Below are 20,948 nucleotides of genomic sequence, written 5' to 3'. Positions count from 1 at the left end.
TTAACTCAAATATAATGACTTTGTGCATAATTGATATTATAAATTTCAAGTTAATAAAGTAGGCAACGCTGCGCCCGGCCTAGGGTGGCAGCGGCACCCTAAAAAAAAAAAGAAAAAAAAAGAATAAAGTAATAAATACATTATTTGAAAGTGACCATAAGTTCCTAGCTCAATAAAGCTACAAAGAAAACTACTATTGCAACTTCTTTGACTCTTCAGGCCGCATACTTAAAACACACTAGCAAAGAGAACCACTGTAATATGATGCTTTGCCTTTAGTGGTTAACATTGCTTTGTGACCTCATTATTGGGGGAAAAAATCACTCCTTATATATTACCAAAATATTATGTTTCCAAATATATGAAATTCATATGGAAACATTTTGATCTAAACAAGCGGTGTAAATGCCATTCTTGGACTTTTGGTACCGTTTTATGCTGCAGACTAAGTACAGATTGACATTTCAAGCTGGTTTTGGTTAACTCCTTAATGTTGGAAATTGGAACTTTCCGATGTAATAACTTCTGCAAAATACCATTGTGTGTTATTAGTATGTTATGCTGTTGACAGAAGAACAAATGTAAAACACACTCATACCTATAAAAAAATCCTTGTAGGATGAAATGGAAATGACCTGGGTGGCCTAAAACTTATTAAGTCAACCTTATATGGAAGTTGCTTTCTTATTTTGGGATAAAATATTAGAGTTCAAAGTATTCTTATTAGTAAATTCAGATTATGAGTATTTTTGTTGTTTGAAATGGCCATATTTGTACTGCTTAAAAAGCAGTCTGGTAATCACATAATTTGCTTGGGTATGTATAAGTGTCAGTGTAGCCCTTTGGCAGCAGAGTCTCTCAGAAATTCCAATTAACCATGTAAATATATTTCATAACATCGCATCGCACATTGTCAGAACCCCTGCTGCCTTTGTATCATTAACATAAATGCAGGTGCAAATAGCATTTATGTACTTTGATAGAAAGCAGTGGGAGACATTTCACTGTGGGACACAGCACTTTCAGATTGTGTACATCTGTTCAAATAATGTCTCCAGCCCCGGTGACAGGAACACAAGGATGGAAACATCTGCCCTTGAGACCATTTGCAATAGAGCAGATGCTTACATCTTTATTTATGCAGATGGTTGGTGCGATGAGTTGAGCAGGGATAAAAGCAAAGTTGTTTGACAGGGTGTTTAGTATGTTATGCAAGCGAAAAATACAGGCTAAGCATTTTTTTGTTTCTAAAAGTCTAATAGTAATAGTGAAATTCATAAATCTAGTAATGCTTTTAATAGGGTAGACATACTGTTCCCGTCTTTAAATTGATTGGAATCAAAATCCTAAAAACATTTATAGAAATTCTAGCATCCAACTTATATTAATTAGAAAGAGCAACTTATGATTATTTTGGTTTTGATAAAATACTTTTAAATGATTTTGAATGCTTTTTGTTAAAATCCTTTACAAACAGTGCTCTGTTTTTTTTTTTAAGATTATAAAATACAAAAAGAATCTTGTGTTGGTATTTCTTAAAATTGGAGGAAAAAATATAAATGTCATCAGTTTGAATTTATGGGATATTCCATAAGCATAAACTCAATTTATGTAAAAGAAGCTTCTAAAGCATTGTGTATTTGTAAGATTTTTGTTAAGCATTTTATTATTTAATCTGTATTCTAACATTGTCAACTAGTGATATTTTAAAAATAATTAATATTTTTATTAGACTGAGTTACCATTTAACACTTTATTATCAAAACTCTCTCCTATAGATCTGCCATATTATTCTCAAAGAAACAAAGGTGAAGGGAATAAAAACCTAACAACAAAAAGCAAAATGTTTCTGTATTTGATTTTCTATTCTCATTCTCTCTCTCTCTCTCTCTCTCTCACACACATACACACACATAATCACAGAATCTCAAAAGAGATGGGAAGTTAGATTTCATCTAGTTCAACAGTTCTCAAACTTTTTAGTTTCAGGATTCCATTATACTCTCAAAAATTATTGAGGATGCTGAACAGCATGTGTTTATTTGGGTTATATCTATCAGTATTTATCATATCTAATGTTTATAACCAGAAAGATATATATGTATGAATTCATTTAAAAATAACCATAAGCTAATTACATCTTAACATGAATGACATAGTTTAATGAAATAGACTATATTTTGCAAAACAAAAAATTAGTGAGAAGATGAGATTTTCTGCAAATATCTTTAAAGTTTGGCTTCATTGAAGACAGATTGAATCTCATACCTGGTCCTGCATTCAGGTATCCCATTGTGATACTGTTTATGTTGAAGTATTTGAAGAAAATCCAGCTTTACAACAGCTAGAAAGGAAGGGAGGATTTCAAATAATTGTGGATATGTTTCTTTGATACTACACCAAAACTTGTCAGATGGTAACTACTTAAAGTTTAGTTGTAATGTGAAATTTGAAACCATATCAATGTACTTTTTGTATTCTGTTACATTTTGGTCTGTCTTATACCTGAATGAGTCTTTTACACATTCGTGTGTCATCATGCATTAGTCATTTAGAAAGCATTAGTTCACAGAGTTATCCCGATCTTCCGTCTACTTCATTGTACAATATTTTAAGAATTGCATTTATTAACATAACTACCAATCTCATCTGAAAACTCATTAAGTACTGGGAAGCTTCAAGCTCTTGGTGGTAAATTCAAATTTTCCAAAATTCTAATTGCCACTGGAAGGAATAATTTTTATCATTGACAACAAAGATTGTTAGAAGTTTTTTCTTGTAATGACAAGTTCCGTTCTTTCACTTGTGAGAAAATGTCTGCCAGATACCCAAGTCTAACTATGTTTTTTCAACATATTTCAACATACATCTGTCAGATGTTCTTTCAAGTAAAAATGGTATTCCATGAAAAAAGCAAGTAGTTCAGCTCCGCAACTGAACTGAATGCTCTTTCTCAAGGCAACGGTCATGCTTCCATATGCAGCAGACGTTTACTAAGAGTGTGAGCCATTTTATCACACTGGATATTAAAAAGGAATGTCCTCAGGGATCAAGATTTCATAAAACTAAAATTTTGCACTGCTTTTTTGTTCTACTGTGAGAGTGCCATGGTGAAGAATACGACTGCTTGGACAGTTTGCCGTCACTGCCTTCATTCAGGCTACTGTGCGAGAATTTTACCCATAATCTCGTTTGCCCTGTGCAAATGTTAACACAATGGAAAAACAGAAGGAAAGCGTAGTATCAGTATGAAAAGAGAATGATGGGACCCTCCCCAAGGTTGTGCAGACCATACTTTGAGAAACTGTGATCTAAGTTAATCCTCTCTTGCTAAAGGAAAGAAACTATGGCCAGTAAGGATAAAGGATTACTATTTTGCTCAAATTCATTTCAGTAGTAAACAGAAGAACCAAATCCAGACCTCTGCTCCCTGCCTTACATGTAATGCAGTTTGTCTTATTTTCTCTGAGAAACTCCTCTCTCACTCTCCCCCAAAAAGGAAAATTCCTCAGATCCAAACCATATACCACAGCACCGATTATTTTTTTAATCAAGTTTACTAAAGGAGTAGGACTTGCCACATGAGGAATATAGAAATTCCCTTTTGGCATTTTTAGACTCTTCTTTCAGTCCCAATGTTCTTTAGTGACCTCAATTTTAGAAGTAAGTGGTATGGAATTGGGAAGTATTTAAGAAATTTTCATTGTTTTTAAAATTATAAAAGACCTTAGTAATTATTTTTTCCCTTCACTTTTTCTCATCAAAAAACTACTTTGTCAGTGCTTTAAAAAGTGTCGTTAAATTTATTGTGCAATTGTTGCTTTTAAAAAGTTACATTCTGGGGGTAAGCTTCATTTGGTCACCAGAAGCTCTGTAAAAGGCCACTGATACAAGAAGCTGGCTTTTAAGTACTAGGGCATTGCTAACTGCTCTGTGTGCATCCCGTTAACTACCTCCCCAGCAACATGCTGTAGGTTTCTGTTAGAAGGAAACGCTCTCTCTCCTAACAGTCACACTTCCTGATTAGAAAAAGGTTAGTCAAAAAGATCTTTATTTTCTCAACATTGAGATGGATTATGTGGCGCTCACTAGCCAGAGGAGGAGACTGACATGTAAACAGATAAGCTGCGAAGCACCTCAGTAAGTTCACTGTGTTGGAATGGAGGGAGAACAGCCTTAGCGCCGGACAGACCTGGGTTCAAATCCAGCTCTCACCAGCTTTGTGAGATGTTAATGTCAAGAGTTGGTGGAGGATTAAGTGAGATAGTTGATTAAGCATTCAGTCTGACTCCTGAATGACGGGCATTTTGGTCCTTCGTAATGGAGTCTGAGGATTCTACAGGTTTGGGGAAGAACAGAAATTGATGAGTAGAGACAGGGAACATATACACATCTATAGTAAATTTTCTCATGCAGAAAAAGAAAGAGATAGGACTCAAGGACGCTTTATTGCTGTCGCTACTCTTTTTATATTTTTGTGTTCAGTAAAAGCATAGGAGAGAACAAGTCAGTATGGTTAAGAGTAAAGAGTTCGCTCATTTGGTTAAAAAAAAAATGTTATATGCCAGATCTAGAGACTGAGGTCCTGGCAGTGAACAAAACAAACCCCTGCTTTCTTGGAGCTTACATTCTACTGGGAGGAGACGCATAATAATATATATTATAAAGATAAGTACTACAAAGGACACTTAAAGCAGAAAAAGAAAACAGCAAGTGATCACATGGGGCTGAGCAGCTCCTTTTAGATATATTGGCCAGGGAGGGCCTCCCGAGGAGCGTGGGAGCCACTGATGGTGCAGGATCCCTGACACAGCTCGAGGGGCCTGGAGAGAAGTGTGGGGTCCAGAACAGGGTGGGGAATACTCCATTTCCTTATTCTAAGATGTACCTTTTTTTGCATTTTAGTGTTTCAGGACTTGAGGTGGATGAGTCGTATATTGAGAGTGATAGTGCTTCTCCCTCCATTCCCCTCACCCCAGAAAGGGTTTTTAATAAATGTATTTGTGTGGTATAATCAAAGACAAAAGGAGAGTTTAGAAGTAGCAAGAAGGGACAGTGAATGAGTTCCCACATCATGGCCTCTCTTTTCCATAAAATCAAGGTCAAAAATCACTGGCAAGAAAAAGATGGCCCCGGGGCTAGGCAGGGGTGGGGTAGAGGGAGAGGGCCTCCGAAGAGCAGGGAGAAACCTAGGCTACCCCGTGAGGATCTGAAGGGAGTCTGTTAGGGACAAGTAAGTGGATCGTGGAATAGGTTTTGAGACTGGAAACCTTAAAGTTATAACATTGTCCATTGTTCTCAGGGGTTGGATTTGTCCAGCACTAGGGATCAGGCACAGGGCTGGGGAAGGTTCTGGAGGAAAACGGCCATGGGTGAACCTCCGATAGCCTTGAGGCTGGTTCTGGAAGGTGGAGTGTCCGCCTAAGAACACAGACATGTGAGCACACGTAAGCACGCATGGCCTCCAGGCAGGCGGGCTCTGCAATCACTCCACCTCTTCAGGGAAAATGGAGCCTTGACTTCCACACGTTCCTAACCCGTAGATGAGAGTAGATGGTGTCTTCAGGTTTTGTAGTTATCGTCAGAGGACAATAAAGATGGTGATGGAGAAGCCCAGCAGAATTGAAAGGAAAAAGAATCCACAGTGGTCCCCACAGCTTTCAAAGGCCAATGGCTTTGCCCCTTGTGCTAGCTCAGGTCAGAGCTTGGTTGCCTTGGCCGCACCCCAGCATCTGTGGATGCCAGTTACCCGGTGTGCAGCCAGGCTGGGAGCTCCACGAAGGGCACTGCTGCACATCAGCCACCTCAGCACCGTCAGCGCCTGGGATTCACGTTCTCCTTCTTTAATCCCTCCGAGTGTCAGTGTTGTGGGGGGTCTCTCTGTGTTAAGGAAAGACATGCCTTGATTAAAGAAATAAGTAACAGTCAGGAATTGCCAGAAGTGTTAGGGAGTGATTATCCACCTACGAAGGGAGTATTTTCCTTCTTAGAGATCCATGGCTGTCCAACCTTTGCATTTGTACTTACAAATCATGTACTGTTGGACATAAAAGCTGAGGTATAGAAAACCTTACAGCAAAAAATATTCTAAATCACTGTGAGTTGAAGATAAATCAGATGTGAAGGTAAAGCATCTGTAGAACTATACTATAATGTAATGGAACAATTAATTCATTTTTTAAGATGAAGTTTGCACACTCCTCAAAAATGCCTCTTCTGTATAAAGTAAACCTACTTTTGAAATTGCAGTATAAAAATAATATCTTTGTGATTCCAGCCCCTTACTTTTAACTGTATTATTGTTGAAACATTGTGATTTTTACCACTTTAGTTTCATAATCATGGTGTTTTGACCAAAAGCAAGAAACTTCCAACTTTCTGCATGTGTCCTAGTTTAATTGTTCCAACTGACTGCACATTCTGATGTTGAAACCTTATCTTTCTGTTTATCCCACTAAGGAAAAGGTTTTCTTCACCAACTGTCATCTTGTTAGTCATCCCAGCTACTTAACTGTTCCAACTGCTATTGAAAAACAAAATTTAAAAAGAAGAAGGGGGCCCATTTTTAATTTGTTCGGGGAAGTCTTCTTGCCATGAGACATTTGTGCGGCTCACTAAAGCTCTTTTGCAGGAGATGTCTCCGTGTTCACCAGTCCTGTGGAGATACAGCTGACTCGGAAAATGTCGGAGACTCCCGGAAGGACAGTGTGCACAGGTACTTGTATGGGGTAGGCCCTCAAGCGAAACAATCTGCCACTTTTCCCACGTGGAAGTTAGTTATCAGGGTCGAAATTTCAGCTATGTGACTCAACTGAATGTTAACAATTCTAGTAATATGAACAACAAAAAGATTGAGAGAATGAGGTTAATAAAGCTCTCAGAAATTTCCATTTCTCTCGATTAGTGTCCTTGGGAAGTCATTGGCTCTTTCGTTAACTCTTTATGCTTCTCAGTCACTCTTGGGTTTGGGTAAAAAAACTGACTTGAATGTTTTGTGATAATGAATAAAATCTTATGCATATGACAGATCATTTTTGCCAAAAAGGTAAGCAACTTAACTTTATCTTTCTAAATGTATTTAAAACAAAAAAGGATTTCTTACGGTTTTCAACTGTTTTTCATCAGAAGCACTTCAAATCAAAAACAATTTCTTCCAGAATAAGAACTAATAAAAAGGGCATAATTAAAATGAAGAAGAAATTCATTGAAATTGAGAGTTTTTATTAAAGTGTATTTTAAATAATAAAGCTTTTTAAATGTACTTTTCATTTGGGATATTACATGGCTCCACAAGAATAATTAGTTACTTGAATTTAACAAACCACATTGTGTTATTTTTTTCTTTTACTGCCATTAATATTTTAGGTAATTGGCTTTTAAATTCTTTCATAAAGAATGCTTGTTTCCTCTTCCTTCATGATGTTTGGTCAGCCCTCCATATCCATCGGTTCAGCCAACCGTGGACTGAAAATATTAAAAAAAATTGCATCTGTACTGAACATGCACAGACTTTTTTTCTTGTCATTATCCCCTGAACAATGCAGTATAACAACTATTTACATAGCACTTACACTGTATTAGGTATTATAAGCAATCTAGAACTGCTTTAAAGTATAAGGGAGGATGTACATAGGTTATATGCAAATACTAGGGCATTTTATATCAGGGATTTGAGCACGGTGGATTTTGATATCTGTGGGAGGTCCTGGAACCAGACCCCGTGGATACTGAAGGACTACTGTATTTACATATCTAATTTATTCAATTTTATGAACTACAGTTTTCCTTTTGGTACCCATTTTTCTTTCTATAGGTAAGCTACCCTAAACTTATTTCTTAATGATTTACTCAGTGAAATACTAAAATCTACAAGGAAGTACCTTCAACGTTCTGGTTGCCCAGCCCCTACCTGCTGTGAGAGCCCCCATATTTCCCTTCAAATTGAGAAACCACATGGCCATTGCTCTCACTGCCCTCCAGAGACGTGGCACGTGTCCCTAGCTCCACCCTAGGCCCCATCCCTCCTCACAGGGCCACCGAGATCTGCACTCATCCCCACTTCCTGAAAGTCTACTAGGGTAGTTACTTTGCTGCTAGGGACAGGAGCAACAACTGGCCTCACTACTCAGTCTAAACAACAGAGAGAAGGAGTGTCCACATAAAACAGAATCGTGAAACCTTCCCCTTCACTATCTGAAGGTTCACTGAAAATCAACGGACAAAAGACAGATTAATAGGAGAAAAGGCATACAACTTCATCTAATCAGTTGTTTTGCAACTGACACGAGAGCCTTCAGAATGAAGACCCAAAGATACAGGGGAACTGGTTTTATGCGTAGGTTCAACAAGGCATCAACAGTCGTGTAGAAATATGACTGGACAAAAAGGGTTTGATCTGATGCTAACAGACTGAGTCGGGAAACCCAGCCAGGCCTGTCTGTTTGGATCCCTCTCGGCCTCTCTGTGCAGCGTCCTTCCTTCTGAGTGTGGGGCAGGGCCCTCTCTGGGATGGGGCCTTAGGACCTACAGTCAAACAAGGTAGGTCAGATAATTTCTTCATGGCCAGTTTTTACACAGAAAGGGCTTGGGGGTAGTATTATGTTTAGGATTTATAGTTGGCTTTAGGGAAAAGGGGTTTTGGGCTCTGTGACTTACCTTGGGGAAGAGGGATTCTAGTTTCTATGCCTAGCCTCGAGAGAGATTGAGTGGCCAGAGACAGGAAGGCAGAAGAATGGCAGAGAGGAACTCTTACTTCAGAGGCCTTCATTTTTCGATAGCGCTTTCTGAGCTCCCGCACAAGCAATAGCCATTTCTTCTCCCTTCCCTTTCCTTGCCTCTCAGAGTAGAAACACCAGTTTAAGGATTCAGAACTGTTTCCATGTGATGAATATTCAAGACCTGGGCCTTTTTTCCCCCACCAAAAATAAATGTCACGTCACGAACCTCACTTCCTGGTAAGAGAAAGTGGAAAACTAATATCTGCCGATCATCTAAGGTGTGGTAGGAGCTACCCCGGCACCATCAGGGGAATTTTCTCGTTTAGTCCTGCCCATGCCCGTTGCCAGACACCGTTATGCCCGTTTCATAGACGATCACATTTAGGCACAGAGAGTGATTTGCCAAAGCCCCAAGTGTATGACAGAGCCAGAAGTTGAAACCAAGTCTACGTAAACCCCAAACCCATGGTCTTTGTACCGGAGACTCTGGTATGTGCCGTACCCAGAGGTGACAGCTTACAGTCAGCACGCAGAGGTGGGAGGAGCCCCTGGAGTCAGCTGGGCCAGGATTTGAGTTCCAGCGCTGTGACTTAGCAGCTTAGAAATCTTTATCCGTGAAACAGATGTAATGGTAATTCCTAACTCAGGTTACTGTGGGGATTAAATGAGATAACGCATGTACAGTATTTTGGACAGTACCTGACACATAAAATACCACCTATCATTAGGATAACGTTAAAAGAAACAATATTGATAAAGAAGTTCAGCTCCTCAGAAAATGAGAATTTCCTTCCCTGCTAAGCGAGGTGCTGAAAGACCTGTTTGGCAGGACAGCTCTCAAAGGCCTGTACCGAGGGGAAGGTGCCTGCTTGTCACTGGTTTTGTTAAGGAAGGGGGCAGAGTTCGCTCAGAGCATAGCTGAGCAGGACAGGACAGGTGTGCTCAGGATGATGGGCAAACTACTAGACTCAGGATAGAAGGTACCCACTGGGGAATGTGCTTGTTTCCTTTGTATTCTCTCAAATTTCCTGAAATTTGAGGCAGAGATATGATGAATCTAGGAAGCCTCCGTGCTGCAGATACACGGAATAGAAATGCTATTTGGCATCCTGAGTCCGTAGAAACAAAAGCGCACTTGTTCCGCGGCCAGCACATTGTATAGTGCATGCTCCGCAGTCAACGCTCAATAAAGTCCTGTTGGCTCTGGCGGCTGCAGAGCCCGGACAGTGGCTTGGGGAGATGGCAGGCCTCGGCTAAACGTGTTTATAGGTTTTCAACAAAATTAAGTTTAGCTCCCTTGTGTTATGAGACATTTCTTTTATCCTAGACTTCCCCAGGGTTTTACCATATTTATTTTAACAAGAGACCATCTTGGGAAACATTTCGAACCCCAACTGGAATTTATTATTTGAAAGCCAAGTGGGAAGGAGAACAGGGATGGCAACAAATAAAATTGAAAATAGGATTTTTCAGTTTAATAAAGTTAAAACCTAAACAACACCTAAAAGTTTTGGCTCTCTAGTGGCCAAGACTTGGCAGCTATTCTGAGCCTGGATCCAGGGGGCCTGTTTCAAGAACAAGGACACTCCTCTCTTTCTCTGCCTGCCCCTCCTGCACGCTTAGCAGTAGGCCTGTGGGCCCCAACAGACAGAGTCATGGAACTTTGCCCAAACCAACTACCAGACAAGCAGGAACAACTTTGTTCAGAAGGAACAAAGCAGGCCTTGGTTCTGCCGGGGGAAATCAGGAAGTGAGTTGTTTGTAGCTATCTAGAGAATTGTCTCATGTACTCGTCTCTTAATACTGCTTATGCTAGCTGCGCTGTGAAACAGTTTGATAACACTGGGTTAGACAGTGACACCTAGTGCCACTGAGCCCCGTTCTTCCCTCTGCTGCCTCTAACTTGCAAACGATGTCCGTCAGATCCAATCCTTTGGTGGGAATGGAGGAGCAGGAGGAGGAGGACTCACGTTGCACATTCTCCAGACAAGTGTCCGGCAGCCTTTCTGGATTTGTCAGAATCCTATGGATAGTAAGTGGCAAATTCAAATATAAAAATCTGCTTTTGCTTTCAAATGACTATTAATTTTCCATGAATTCTCTCTAATAAGTGGACTGAAAGAATCATTTAAATGGTAATAGAAACTTTAGGATGTGACAAGCCATTTCTATTTCAAGTTTTATTTTGTTTTTATTTTCTCCTTAAGATTCAGAGATGGTATTGTAATTTGAGATTAATTAGGGCAACTTTGTATATAATTCCCCCCACCCCCACTTTGAGAGAAGAATGAAGGAGAGGAAGGTCATGGCTTCAAATTGTAATGGACAGATCTGGGATGTGTAGACTTCGGCATATTTTTTAACTTCCTCAAGCCTAACTTTTGTAAATCTGCAAAAGGGGATCAGAAATACTTACTTGCAGAGTTTGGGTGCGGATTTAATTAAAAGACCTAACACATATTCTAGAGCATAACAAGGGCTCAACACCTCCTAGTTTCCCTTTAATCACAGTTAGATCAGTTTTTCACTAACTATAGAATGCCTCTTTTCAAAATAGTTATTTTAACATGCTTAACATATTAAAAACAGCCCACACTTAAAATCCTAATATTAAGTATTCTTGTTGAATAATTGTGCAAAATTAATTTTACTGAGTGAGCCTTTTATGTCTTCAGTTAATAAAAGTCCATGTTTAGTGCCTTAGAGTCCTGTGAGCCTCTTTAACTGTGTTATGGGTAATTTTGCAGGATTTCCAGAAATTATGAATGTCAGTGGAAATTTCTACTTCTCATTATTTAGTGCGCAATTCTATAAGATCTGTAATTTAGTAGGTGCAGGTGAGGGTTCTTAGATCACACCATCTGTGAAAGGCCTTGTAAATGTGTAGTGCAGTAAACCGCTGTTGTAACTATATTGCCAAGAAAGACTTTCTACAATCACACTATCTTAGTATTTTAGAGTTTTAAAAAACTTAATGGCATTTTCAACTTCTCTAAGAACTCCTATTGTTCAGTCTACTTAAAAAAAAAAAAAAAAAAACTGTAGTTATTCTAGCATAACTGACCTTTACTGCAAATTGCCTTGTTTTATCCTAAAGAGCCAAATGTTTGCAGGAACAATTCTCAGGACTCCAGTTGTCCTTGGGAGGTAATGAGCTCTAATACTTCTCAGTGCTTCACTCTGGGTGCAGTTATGCACTGCCCGTGAAATTGCTAGATTGCTTCCCTGATCATTAGCAGTTCTTGTCATTAAGGGGTCAAGAAAAATATAGGAGCCGTTCTCCATGTGTATATCTAGATAGTCATGTACGTATAGACACATATTCATCACTAATATCCCGAAAGATACAGCTTTTGAAAATTGATCCCAATAGGGGAAGTTTCATTTTCCTTTCATTCATTTAACAGCTATTTACGAGCACCTCCTGTGTGCCGGGCACAGAGGGTGTTCAGTGGGAAATAAGCACCTATCCCATTCCAGACTTCCTAGTTCCCCCAGCTCCCCCCGCCCAGCAACGGCCACCACTAACACTGGTTTCTGAGATATTCTACATATATGCAGGAATATATTTGTGTGTGCATCTTCCGTTTTTTAAAATCCAAGAGATAGTATAGCGTGAATCTCACAGCTTGGCAAGTGTTCCGTAGCACTCCAATTCATTCTTCTTTCCTACTGCTGCATACTATTGCATCGAGTGGTTAGATAATTTTTTTATTAGCACCCTGTTGATGGACATTTTTAAGTAACTACTAGGGTTTTTTTCTCTTTTGTTTTCTGTGGCCTTGCTCTCTTTCTCCTGCCATGGATTTCTTCTAATTCATTGGTTTCATTTTCTGTACTTAATGATTCTTGGCAGTTAGACTCAACACCACCTTTACGGAGACCCTCACCCTGTATGAAATTTCTGATAGATCCAGGCAAGCATAAGTAAGTTAAATATACTCAATAAGACCTTATCTTTTTATGCCACAGATTTGTGATTAGCTTGTGATATTGATCATAAGCCAACTTTTCTACCCCAGCACCCACCTCTTTAAATCGCCAGCAGTGGCGGGGTATGGTAGCTCCTGCCTGTAATCCCAGCACTTTGGGAGGCCAGGGCGGGAGGATCACTTGAGGCCATGAGTTCAAGACCAGCCTGGGCAACATAGCGAGACTTTATCTCTGCAAAGAAACTTTAAAATTTTCTTTTAAAAATTAGCTGGGCACAGTGGCATGCACCTATAGTCCCAGCTACTCAGGAGGCTGAGGCAGGAGGAGCACTTGAGCCTGGGAACGTGAGGCTACAGTGAGCTGTGATCACGCCACTGCACTCCAGAGCGAGCGACAAAGCAAGATCCTGTCTCTAATAAATAACTAAATAAATTGCAGGGAACTTGAGGAGAACAGACTCAGTTTGGCAGATGCCATCCCTGTCATCTAGGCCTCTGTCATTTCAGGTTGCCAGACTGCTCACGCCCATCTGCTGGGACAGAGCCTGTTGCCCTCAGGAGTGTCCTGTGCTCCCAGACCACAGTTGGCCTCTTTCCCGTTGAACGTCATTGCTCTTCCTGTGTGATTTTATTTCCACTGTACCGTAGAGACTTTTGAAGATCAGTGGAAGCACATTCACTTTAAATGTATCAGAATTAGCTCTCTCCCTTTTGGTATGGCTCTGTGAGGTATATATCTGGTTTCATTTCTGCAAACCTGAACTGTCAGAGGTCGCCTTCTCACACTTGGTCATAAAAAATAGGAAGCTCCTTCCCAGCTTAAGTCTTTGGAGACTTTGAGGTGACCTTGACCACTGCTGTTGCTCCAGCCGTGTCTTCTGCTCTGTGTTATTTCTGCTCTTCGTGTTGACATTACTGTGCTCCACCTCTGAGGTTCAGTTTTCCATTCCCAGTTGTTCCTCCGTCTTCACCCTAATCCCCCCACTCTTCCCTCTGTGCACGTGTCTGTTTGCTGTAGCGCAGTCTCTTCTTCAGAGCTTGCTTGGTGGACTGTCTCAGCCTGTACCCCAGCAGCGTAATTTACTGTTCTCGCTTGTTGTTTCCCCAGGTGGCTCTCCGTTGGCCTCGCCTGTCCCCTTTATTTTAAAGGATGGTGTCATGATGCTAACCTAGTTCCTTATTCTGCCAGTGAATAAAATTAAATTGAAAAAAATAATATTCCAGAGATATTCCATTTCCTTTTTAATTTTTAAAATTTTGAAATGTTAAAGACCACTTTTAAATTATATTCGTTTTTCCCCCTGTATTTTAGAAAATTTCCTAGGCTTAATCTGTAAATTTTTTATTCCTCTCCTTGATCACTTTATTACCACTTAACAAATATTCAGCAAATATTTACTGAATCCCCACCGCATCCTCGACACTGTTCTAGGCCCTGAAAACATAGACAAATTCCCTGCCCTCTAGGAATTTATCCCAGTGAGGGGAGGCAGACCACAAATGTAATGCATTAGATGGAGCAAGTGTTCTAGAGAAAATTAAAGCAGGAAAAGGGAGTAGGGAGTTCAGAATGGGGGGATAGTTTTAAATGAGGTAGTCAGAGAAGACTCTTACTGGGAGAGGCCATTTGAGCAAACCTTGAGGGAAGTTACGCAAGTACTGGTGGTTCATGGGAGGAAGAATGTTCTGGGTGGTGGGCACAGCAAGCACAGAGGCTCTGAGGAGGTACCCATCTGGCACCTGTAAGGGACAGCAAAGAGGCCCATGGCCAGAGGGAAGTTGAGTGGAGGAATAAGTCAGAGATGGCATGAGGCCCTTTAGGCCATTGTGAGGACTGTGGCTTTTCTCTCAGTGAGATGAAGGGCCGCTGGACAGTCACTGTTGAGAAAACAAGTAAGGTAATAGGTCTTGGGCTGTGACATAGTGTTGTCACAGTATTTCAGAAGGGTTTATGACTGACAAAGGGCAAAATAGCCTTTGTTCTAGCTCTTCTTTGCAGTAAATATTTTCTGCTCAATCAATTAGGAGCAAGAGCTAGGGATAAATGACCCAACGTTCTTCTTTCCCTGCCCTACCCCAGACCCGTTGTGTAAATGCAAAGACCATTATTATTGTTAATGTAATTATTTACTAAACCTTGTAATCTCTAGGTAATCAAAAGCCATCAGTAATTTTAGGCTTGCTGCAAAGTCTCTCCATCCTGATTTAATGTATTTCTTTACAACTTACTTTAGTACTTCTTCCAGAAACAAATCAGAAAGTGAGGTTTGAAATGGAAAACATTTAAATTGAAAGGCTCTGAAAGTAAAACTTAAAATTATGTAGGAGGAAGAAGCAAATGTAGCCATCCATTTAGGTGACTACTGTGAAGTAATTGACCACTCAGTTTACCCATGGGATTCATGCTGGCAAAACCAAGAAGGAAAACAAGAAAATTATCCTCTGATTTTCCCAGACCACAGCACTAATTCTTTTACTTCTTACTGTAGTCCAAGCTACCTTGGGAAATAGTTTCATAACAGCCCGAACACTGATTACCTTCTCAAATAAGTTGGTCAGTTCACATTTCAACTTATTTCTATTATACTATGCTACTTATTTATTTGGGGAGTGTCATTTTTGCTGAAAGAATCAACTTCCTGCTAAAATTGTTATTCCTGTCACTGTAGGCATTAAAATCGAAATGATTTTAAATTTTTAATTGCCTATGTCACTGGACTGTCAGCTGCCTACCTCGTTATCCTTTGGATCCCTAAACAAGTAGTTCTTCAGCCCCTTACCCACAACTCCAAAATCTCAAAAGCTCTGAAAACAGAAAAGTTTATCAAAAGTTAAGTGCCAAACTCATTCGGAGGAAAAAGCTGAACTGAAATAAAGCTATTCAAAAATCTTCATTTGCCCTATTTGATACGAATACTTACATATTTTGCTACGGAAGTGGTAATAGGTTTAATGATGAGTGCGCTACGGTTCGGCTGGGTGCTGTGTAACATTTGGAATACGTATCTTACTACGTTTCTAAAATTTGAAAGTATTAATTTCAAGGCACATTTTGTCCCAAAAGTTTCAGAAAAGGGATTGTGGGCTTGCAACAGCCAATCCCTGGAATGACGTAGGTGCCCAGTAAATGTGAGGTTTGATTAATATGAGATACTTAGAAATGAGAAACTTTTCCACAGCCAGGCCTTGTGACCTGGAGGCCTCAGGGAATAAAATGGATGATTCAGTCCTTAGAAACAGGGCACCGAGGTGTTTCCCTAATTGTTCTCTTACGGTAGTAGTAATTGGTCTCCGGTCAGGCTAATAAATCCAGGAATGGGGTATTATTATTCTGTCAGTTAGAATCGTTCCTGTTCGTACCTAGAAGGTGCTCTTTATGTGATTCGAGTATTTTTAATGTTGTCTTTGTATCTTTACTTATCACTTGGTATCTTTTTGGTTTTGTTCAAATTTTTTAAAGGTGTCACATCAGCTTTTTTAATACTGGTGATTTAATTGCAAAAGTACACATAAACAGTTTGAAAGGTGTGAGGAGAAATTCGCAAGTCCCATGGGGAAACGGCAACAAAGCTAGCATTCAGTCTGGAATTCACCCCCTGTGCAAAACAAATTGCACTGCCCGTGGGTCAAATGGTGTATCCTGAGACTGAGTGAAAAATGAGTTTGATACAAAAAACATTTGTTTCATACCAAGGATAGAGTGGGAAATATCAAGATGAATTAAATATAGGCTTTACTGTCACAAAACTTGAGTTTAGTAGGGAAAGCAGGACATATATATAAAGTAAATAAAATATACAGCAGAACATACCAGAGGAAAGACTTTGCAGCTCAGGAGAGCAGGAAAGATGGGGTTTCCCTGGCTTGTGACAATGAGTCAGAATCAGGGAAATGGAGAGGAAGGTGGGGTATAGGATGAGAAGGACAGAGTCCTCACTCTCAAGAAGCTGTGTTTAGTAGCAGAGACACACACAAATACCTGAATTATTATAGAAAACGGTAAACATTATAACAGGGGCTATGGAACCCTAGAAGAGAATAGTAGTCGTTGGGGAAGGTGGACAGGAATTGACCTTCAAGCTCGTGAGGAAGGACACGTAAGTTTGCCAAGAAGGGTAGGGGTAGGCCAAGGGATCTGTTCTAGGCAGAATAAATAAGGTCCTTATTTGAACTCTCCAAAACATAACAGTTACTCTACAGTGATTTTTTATGTTGTATTATCTTTGCAGGTGTATCAAACATTCCTTCTGGAAAAATACAAAGTGGGAAAGGTTTGAAGAATAGGAGTCAGTTTAGGACCATTGCACCGAAAATTGTGCCCAAAGTCCTAACATCCAGAATGCTGCCGTGTCATTCACCATCACTCTCTGATCAGGTGAATCTGGGACCCTCCATCAACTCCAAGCCCCTGGGGATGTCCACCCAGAACTATGCTCTGATGCAGGTTGCTGGCCAGGAGGGGACATTTTCTCTTGTTGCTTTGCCAAATGTTGCCTCAGCTCAGCCAATTCAGAAGCCCAGAATGCCCCTGCCCGAAAACCTGAAACTGCCTATTCCTCGATATCAACCCCCAAGAAATAACAAAGAATCAAGAAAGAAACCCATCCTGAGCCCTCCTGAGAGTGGCTATAGCAAACCTCCTGCCCAAACCCAAGTGTGTCCTCAGATGTCCCTTTCCTCACCTGACCACCCCGAACTCCCGCACAAGCCCAGTCCCTTTGAACAAGTGCCACCACTAGAGCAAGCCCCAGCCAGCATCAGCACGGCTACACAGACCAGTGGCTGTGACCATGGGGACTCGAAACCCCCAGTGACCAACAGCTGTGGTCATCTGAGCCCTGCTGCCACCCCAACCTCATCCACCCCAGAGGGGCCCTCTGCCGAGCAGGGCCGCCCAGAGATTTCAGGGAAAGCAAACTTTGCAAGCAAGAATACATCCAGCAAACCTGCTGCCGTCACCAGTGAAAACCTTAAAGAACAAATTGACCTCGCAAAAGCCATGACCAAGTTGTCACCTGGTATTTTTGGCCGTGCGGTCCAGTTGGCCTCCGCAGTCCCCAGAGGGAAAGTGCCAATCGTACCCTACTGGAGAATGAAGGCAGCGGCGGCCTGCACAGTGGAGTCCAGTGCTGACGCTGCGGGCTTCGCTCCCCCGGGGCTCGGGGCAGGCTGCGGTGAGACAGCCCCCGTCACAGGATGCTTTGATGCAGCCACCAAAGTGGCCAGCAAGGTACCTGTTTCACAGGTGTCCCCGCAGGGTCCCTGTGAAAATGCCTTTTGTACGGCCACCAAGCCAGATCCCAGCCACAAAACAAAACTGAACAGTGGGGCAGCAAAGAGAAGTGGAAGAAAACGAAAGGTACCAGATGAGATTCTGGCACTTCAGGGAAAAAGGAGAAAATGCAGCATTAATAAGTGCAGAGATGGTAAAGAAAGAGTAAAAACCGATTCCCAAGAACCCAGAGACCAAAAACCTGGGGCTGTGAAAAAGTATCGTAGCATTATGCCCAAACCTGTGATTGTCGTGCCCGCTCTGGCTCCCCTGGCTCCTCCTGCAGCTACACTACAATCTCAAACGCTCGGGGGCCTCGGACAGGACACGCTGTCACATAATTCAGCCACTCCCAAGTATCTCGGCCCTAAGCAGGACAGCAGCCCCTCCCCCAAGCCCAGCTCTGTGCTCAGAAATGGCTTCTCTGGCATTAAGAAGCCGTGGCACAGATGTCACGTCTGTAACCACCACTTCCAGTTCAAACAGCACCTTCGAGACCACATGAACACGCACACCAACAGACGGCCGTACAGTTGCCGGATCTGTCGCAAGGCCTACGTTCGTTCCGGCAGCCTGAGCACACACATGAAACTTCACCACGGCGAGAGCCGTCTGAAGAAACTCGTGTGCTGTGAGTTTTGTGCCAAAGTGTTCGGTCACGTCCGAGTCTATTTTGGCCATCTGAAAGAAGTGCACAGGGTTGTGATCAGCACCGAGCCCTCCCCCAGTGAGCCCGGAGACGCCCCGAAGAACAGAGAGGCCGGCGTGCGCGGGACGGCGGGAGCGCCGGAGAGGTGAGTGCGCTGGAATGGGAGCCGGGCAAGGAAGCCGTTGTGATTTGGGGGCAAGGGTAGGATCTCATATTCAGAAAGAAGCGTTTGTAAAAACATTTCTTGGATTAGGATTCGTAAGGTAGCTACCTCTTCCTCCTGTTTTGTGAAGAATGATCTCATTCCTCTTGGATTTCTGATCGGTCACCGTGTTCACTTACACTAACCTACTCGAGCCAGAGCACACATGCCGGCTCCAGTTGTGCTGGGGACAGCTAGGTGGGAGAAGATTATTTTTGCTTCTGAAAATGAAATCGTAAATTATTGTATACAGTTCTGATCGTCTTTACACTAATTTCCCCCAAAAAATCACATCCACCGAATTTATATCTAAACAGCATCGTTAGCCCCGGCCATGGCATGACCCGTGGTGGGGACTCGGAGGGGCCGGCCATGTGGACCTACCCTCAAGCTCCCAGACCCCACCCTCTACGTTTGCCCCGTTTTTCCCATCAGGTTCCGTTAACTTTTTCCTTGTCATTCCTTTTTGCAGGTACTGCTCCCTAATATTATAAACAAATAAGCTAAGTATTTGAAAGCCTGGCAGACAGGCATTAGAGCAGCAATTCACCCGGGAACACCCTCAGTCTGGGCCGTGTGTCCACTGCCCGCTGAGGTGGCATGAGGGCATCTCGCTGCCGTCAGTTCTCGTCAGCACTGGAAGTAGCAAACCTGTTCCAGCGCTCCGATTCTCTGCGCTTTGTTGTTCATGACTGCCCCGATTGCTCTAGATACTTTCCATTCACTTTTGGCTTACTCTGTCATAGCTGATAAAAATAAGGATGCCTATCCTGTTTCTTCCTTGCTTTTCTATAATCTCCCTCCTTTTCTTAGGCATTTCTGTCCTCTTTCAGACTTCTGTGCTTTCTGTTAATGGACAAAGAAACCTCACTTCTTGTTTTCTTATAGTTAGATTTTGAATCTTAGGTATAATGTCCGTACTGCATTCTGTGCGCAAGGTTAGGGAGAGCCATGGTGGGTTGATGGTTCGTGTTCGCTGAAGGTCTTCCCGGACTCGCCATCCACGCCATCCTCAGTGCTCGTCATCACTGAGTGTGCTTAGGAACCTGAAGACTAAGAGCTGGAACAGTAAGTTCCAGTTACGTTTTTCCATGAAATCTTATATATCCTATTTTTGCCCTTTTCAGGGAAAGTAAGTCAAGCCTGGAAGAAGACTTCCTTCTAAACCAGGCAGACGAAGTCAAATTACAAATCAAATGTGGCCGCTGTCAGATCACGGCTCAGTCTTTTGCTGAAATAAAGTTTCATTTACTTTATGTTCACGGAGAGGAAATTCAGGGCAGGCTACAAGAGGGGATCTTAACGGGGAGCAAGGTGGCTCAGGAAGCACCGGTTAAACACGCCACTCCTGACTGCAAACAGCATCCCGAAAGAAGAAAGCTGGCGAAGCATTGTCCTTCTGAGGAGGAATTACGTGCATTTCCTAAACTAAAAAGGCAACTCTACCTTCATCATCAGAATGGTGTGGAAATACTCACGGAAAATGAAGGCACCTCACCAGGAACCAAAGAGCGCAGGGAAAGCCCCCAGGACCCCCGGGGTCCCGGCCTCCACACTGTTCTCCTGTGGTCCCATTCGGGCTTTAACTGCCTCCTGTGTGCACAGATGCTGGGAAGGAAAGAGGACCTCCTCCTGCACTGGGAACGCCAGCATAACTGTGAGGACCCCTCCAAACTGTGGACTATTTTAAATACGTTCTCCAACCAGGGGGTGATCGAACTTGCCAGTGAAACTAAAAAATGAGACACCAAGACAAGCTTCGTGACAGTTTTGTGCTTTATGATGGCGCTTAATTAGATCAAATTAGTTAGGATCAGCATTAATGAACAGAAGTGATTTTTGTACATAGTTTTATTTTCTTACCAGATAAAATATATGTTCGTGATGCATATTTTTCTAGCCATATGCAGTCTTATTTTAAAATTCTATGTATTGACTCTTAATATTTAGACTTTATTTCAGAATAAATAAAAAGACCAAAATTTGAGAGTGAAATATAAAGGATTCTAGGCTGTTTTTCAAATACAGTTTTCAGCAAAAATTGTGTGTCTGTGTATGTGTGTGTGTGTGTGTCCTTTTGTTCTGATGTTTTCTGCTTATGTAGATCAACAAATGTGAAAAATTCCCAGGTGGCAAAACCATTTTAGTCTCAACCTTAGTGTTAAGTTAGATGGTA

The 20,948-nt window shown here is 41.6% G+C and overlaps 1 protein-coding gene across 1 annotated transcript; it reads left to right on the top strand.

Moving 5' to 3' along the window:
- Positions 1-10,518: 10,518 nt before the first annotated feature.
- On the top strand, positions 10,519-20,564 carry ZNF438 (zinc finger protein 438). Its single transcript, XM_069458726.1, has 3 exons — positions 10,519-10,749; positions 16,879-18,715; positions 19,900-20,564. Exons 1-3 carry the CDS (start codon positions 10,743-10,745, stop codon positions 20,513-20,515), a joined length of 2,460 nt encoding a protein of 819 aa, XP_069314827.1. The 5' UTR covers positions 10,519-10,742; the 3' UTR covers positions 20,516-20,564.
- Positions 20,565-20,948: the final 384 nt, after the last annotated feature.

The sequence above is a fragment of the Eulemur rufifrons genome, chromosome 25 (assembly GCF_041146395.1).
Source record: "Eulemur rufifrons isolate Redbay chromosome 25, OSU_ERuf_1, whole genome shotgun sequence".
Classification (NCBI taxonomy): Eukaryota; Metazoa; Chordata; class Mammalia; order Primates; family Lemuridae; genus Eulemur; species Eulemur rufifrons.
Note: the sequence above shows the minus strand (reverse complement) of the source record. Positions and strands in the feature narration are given on the sequence as shown.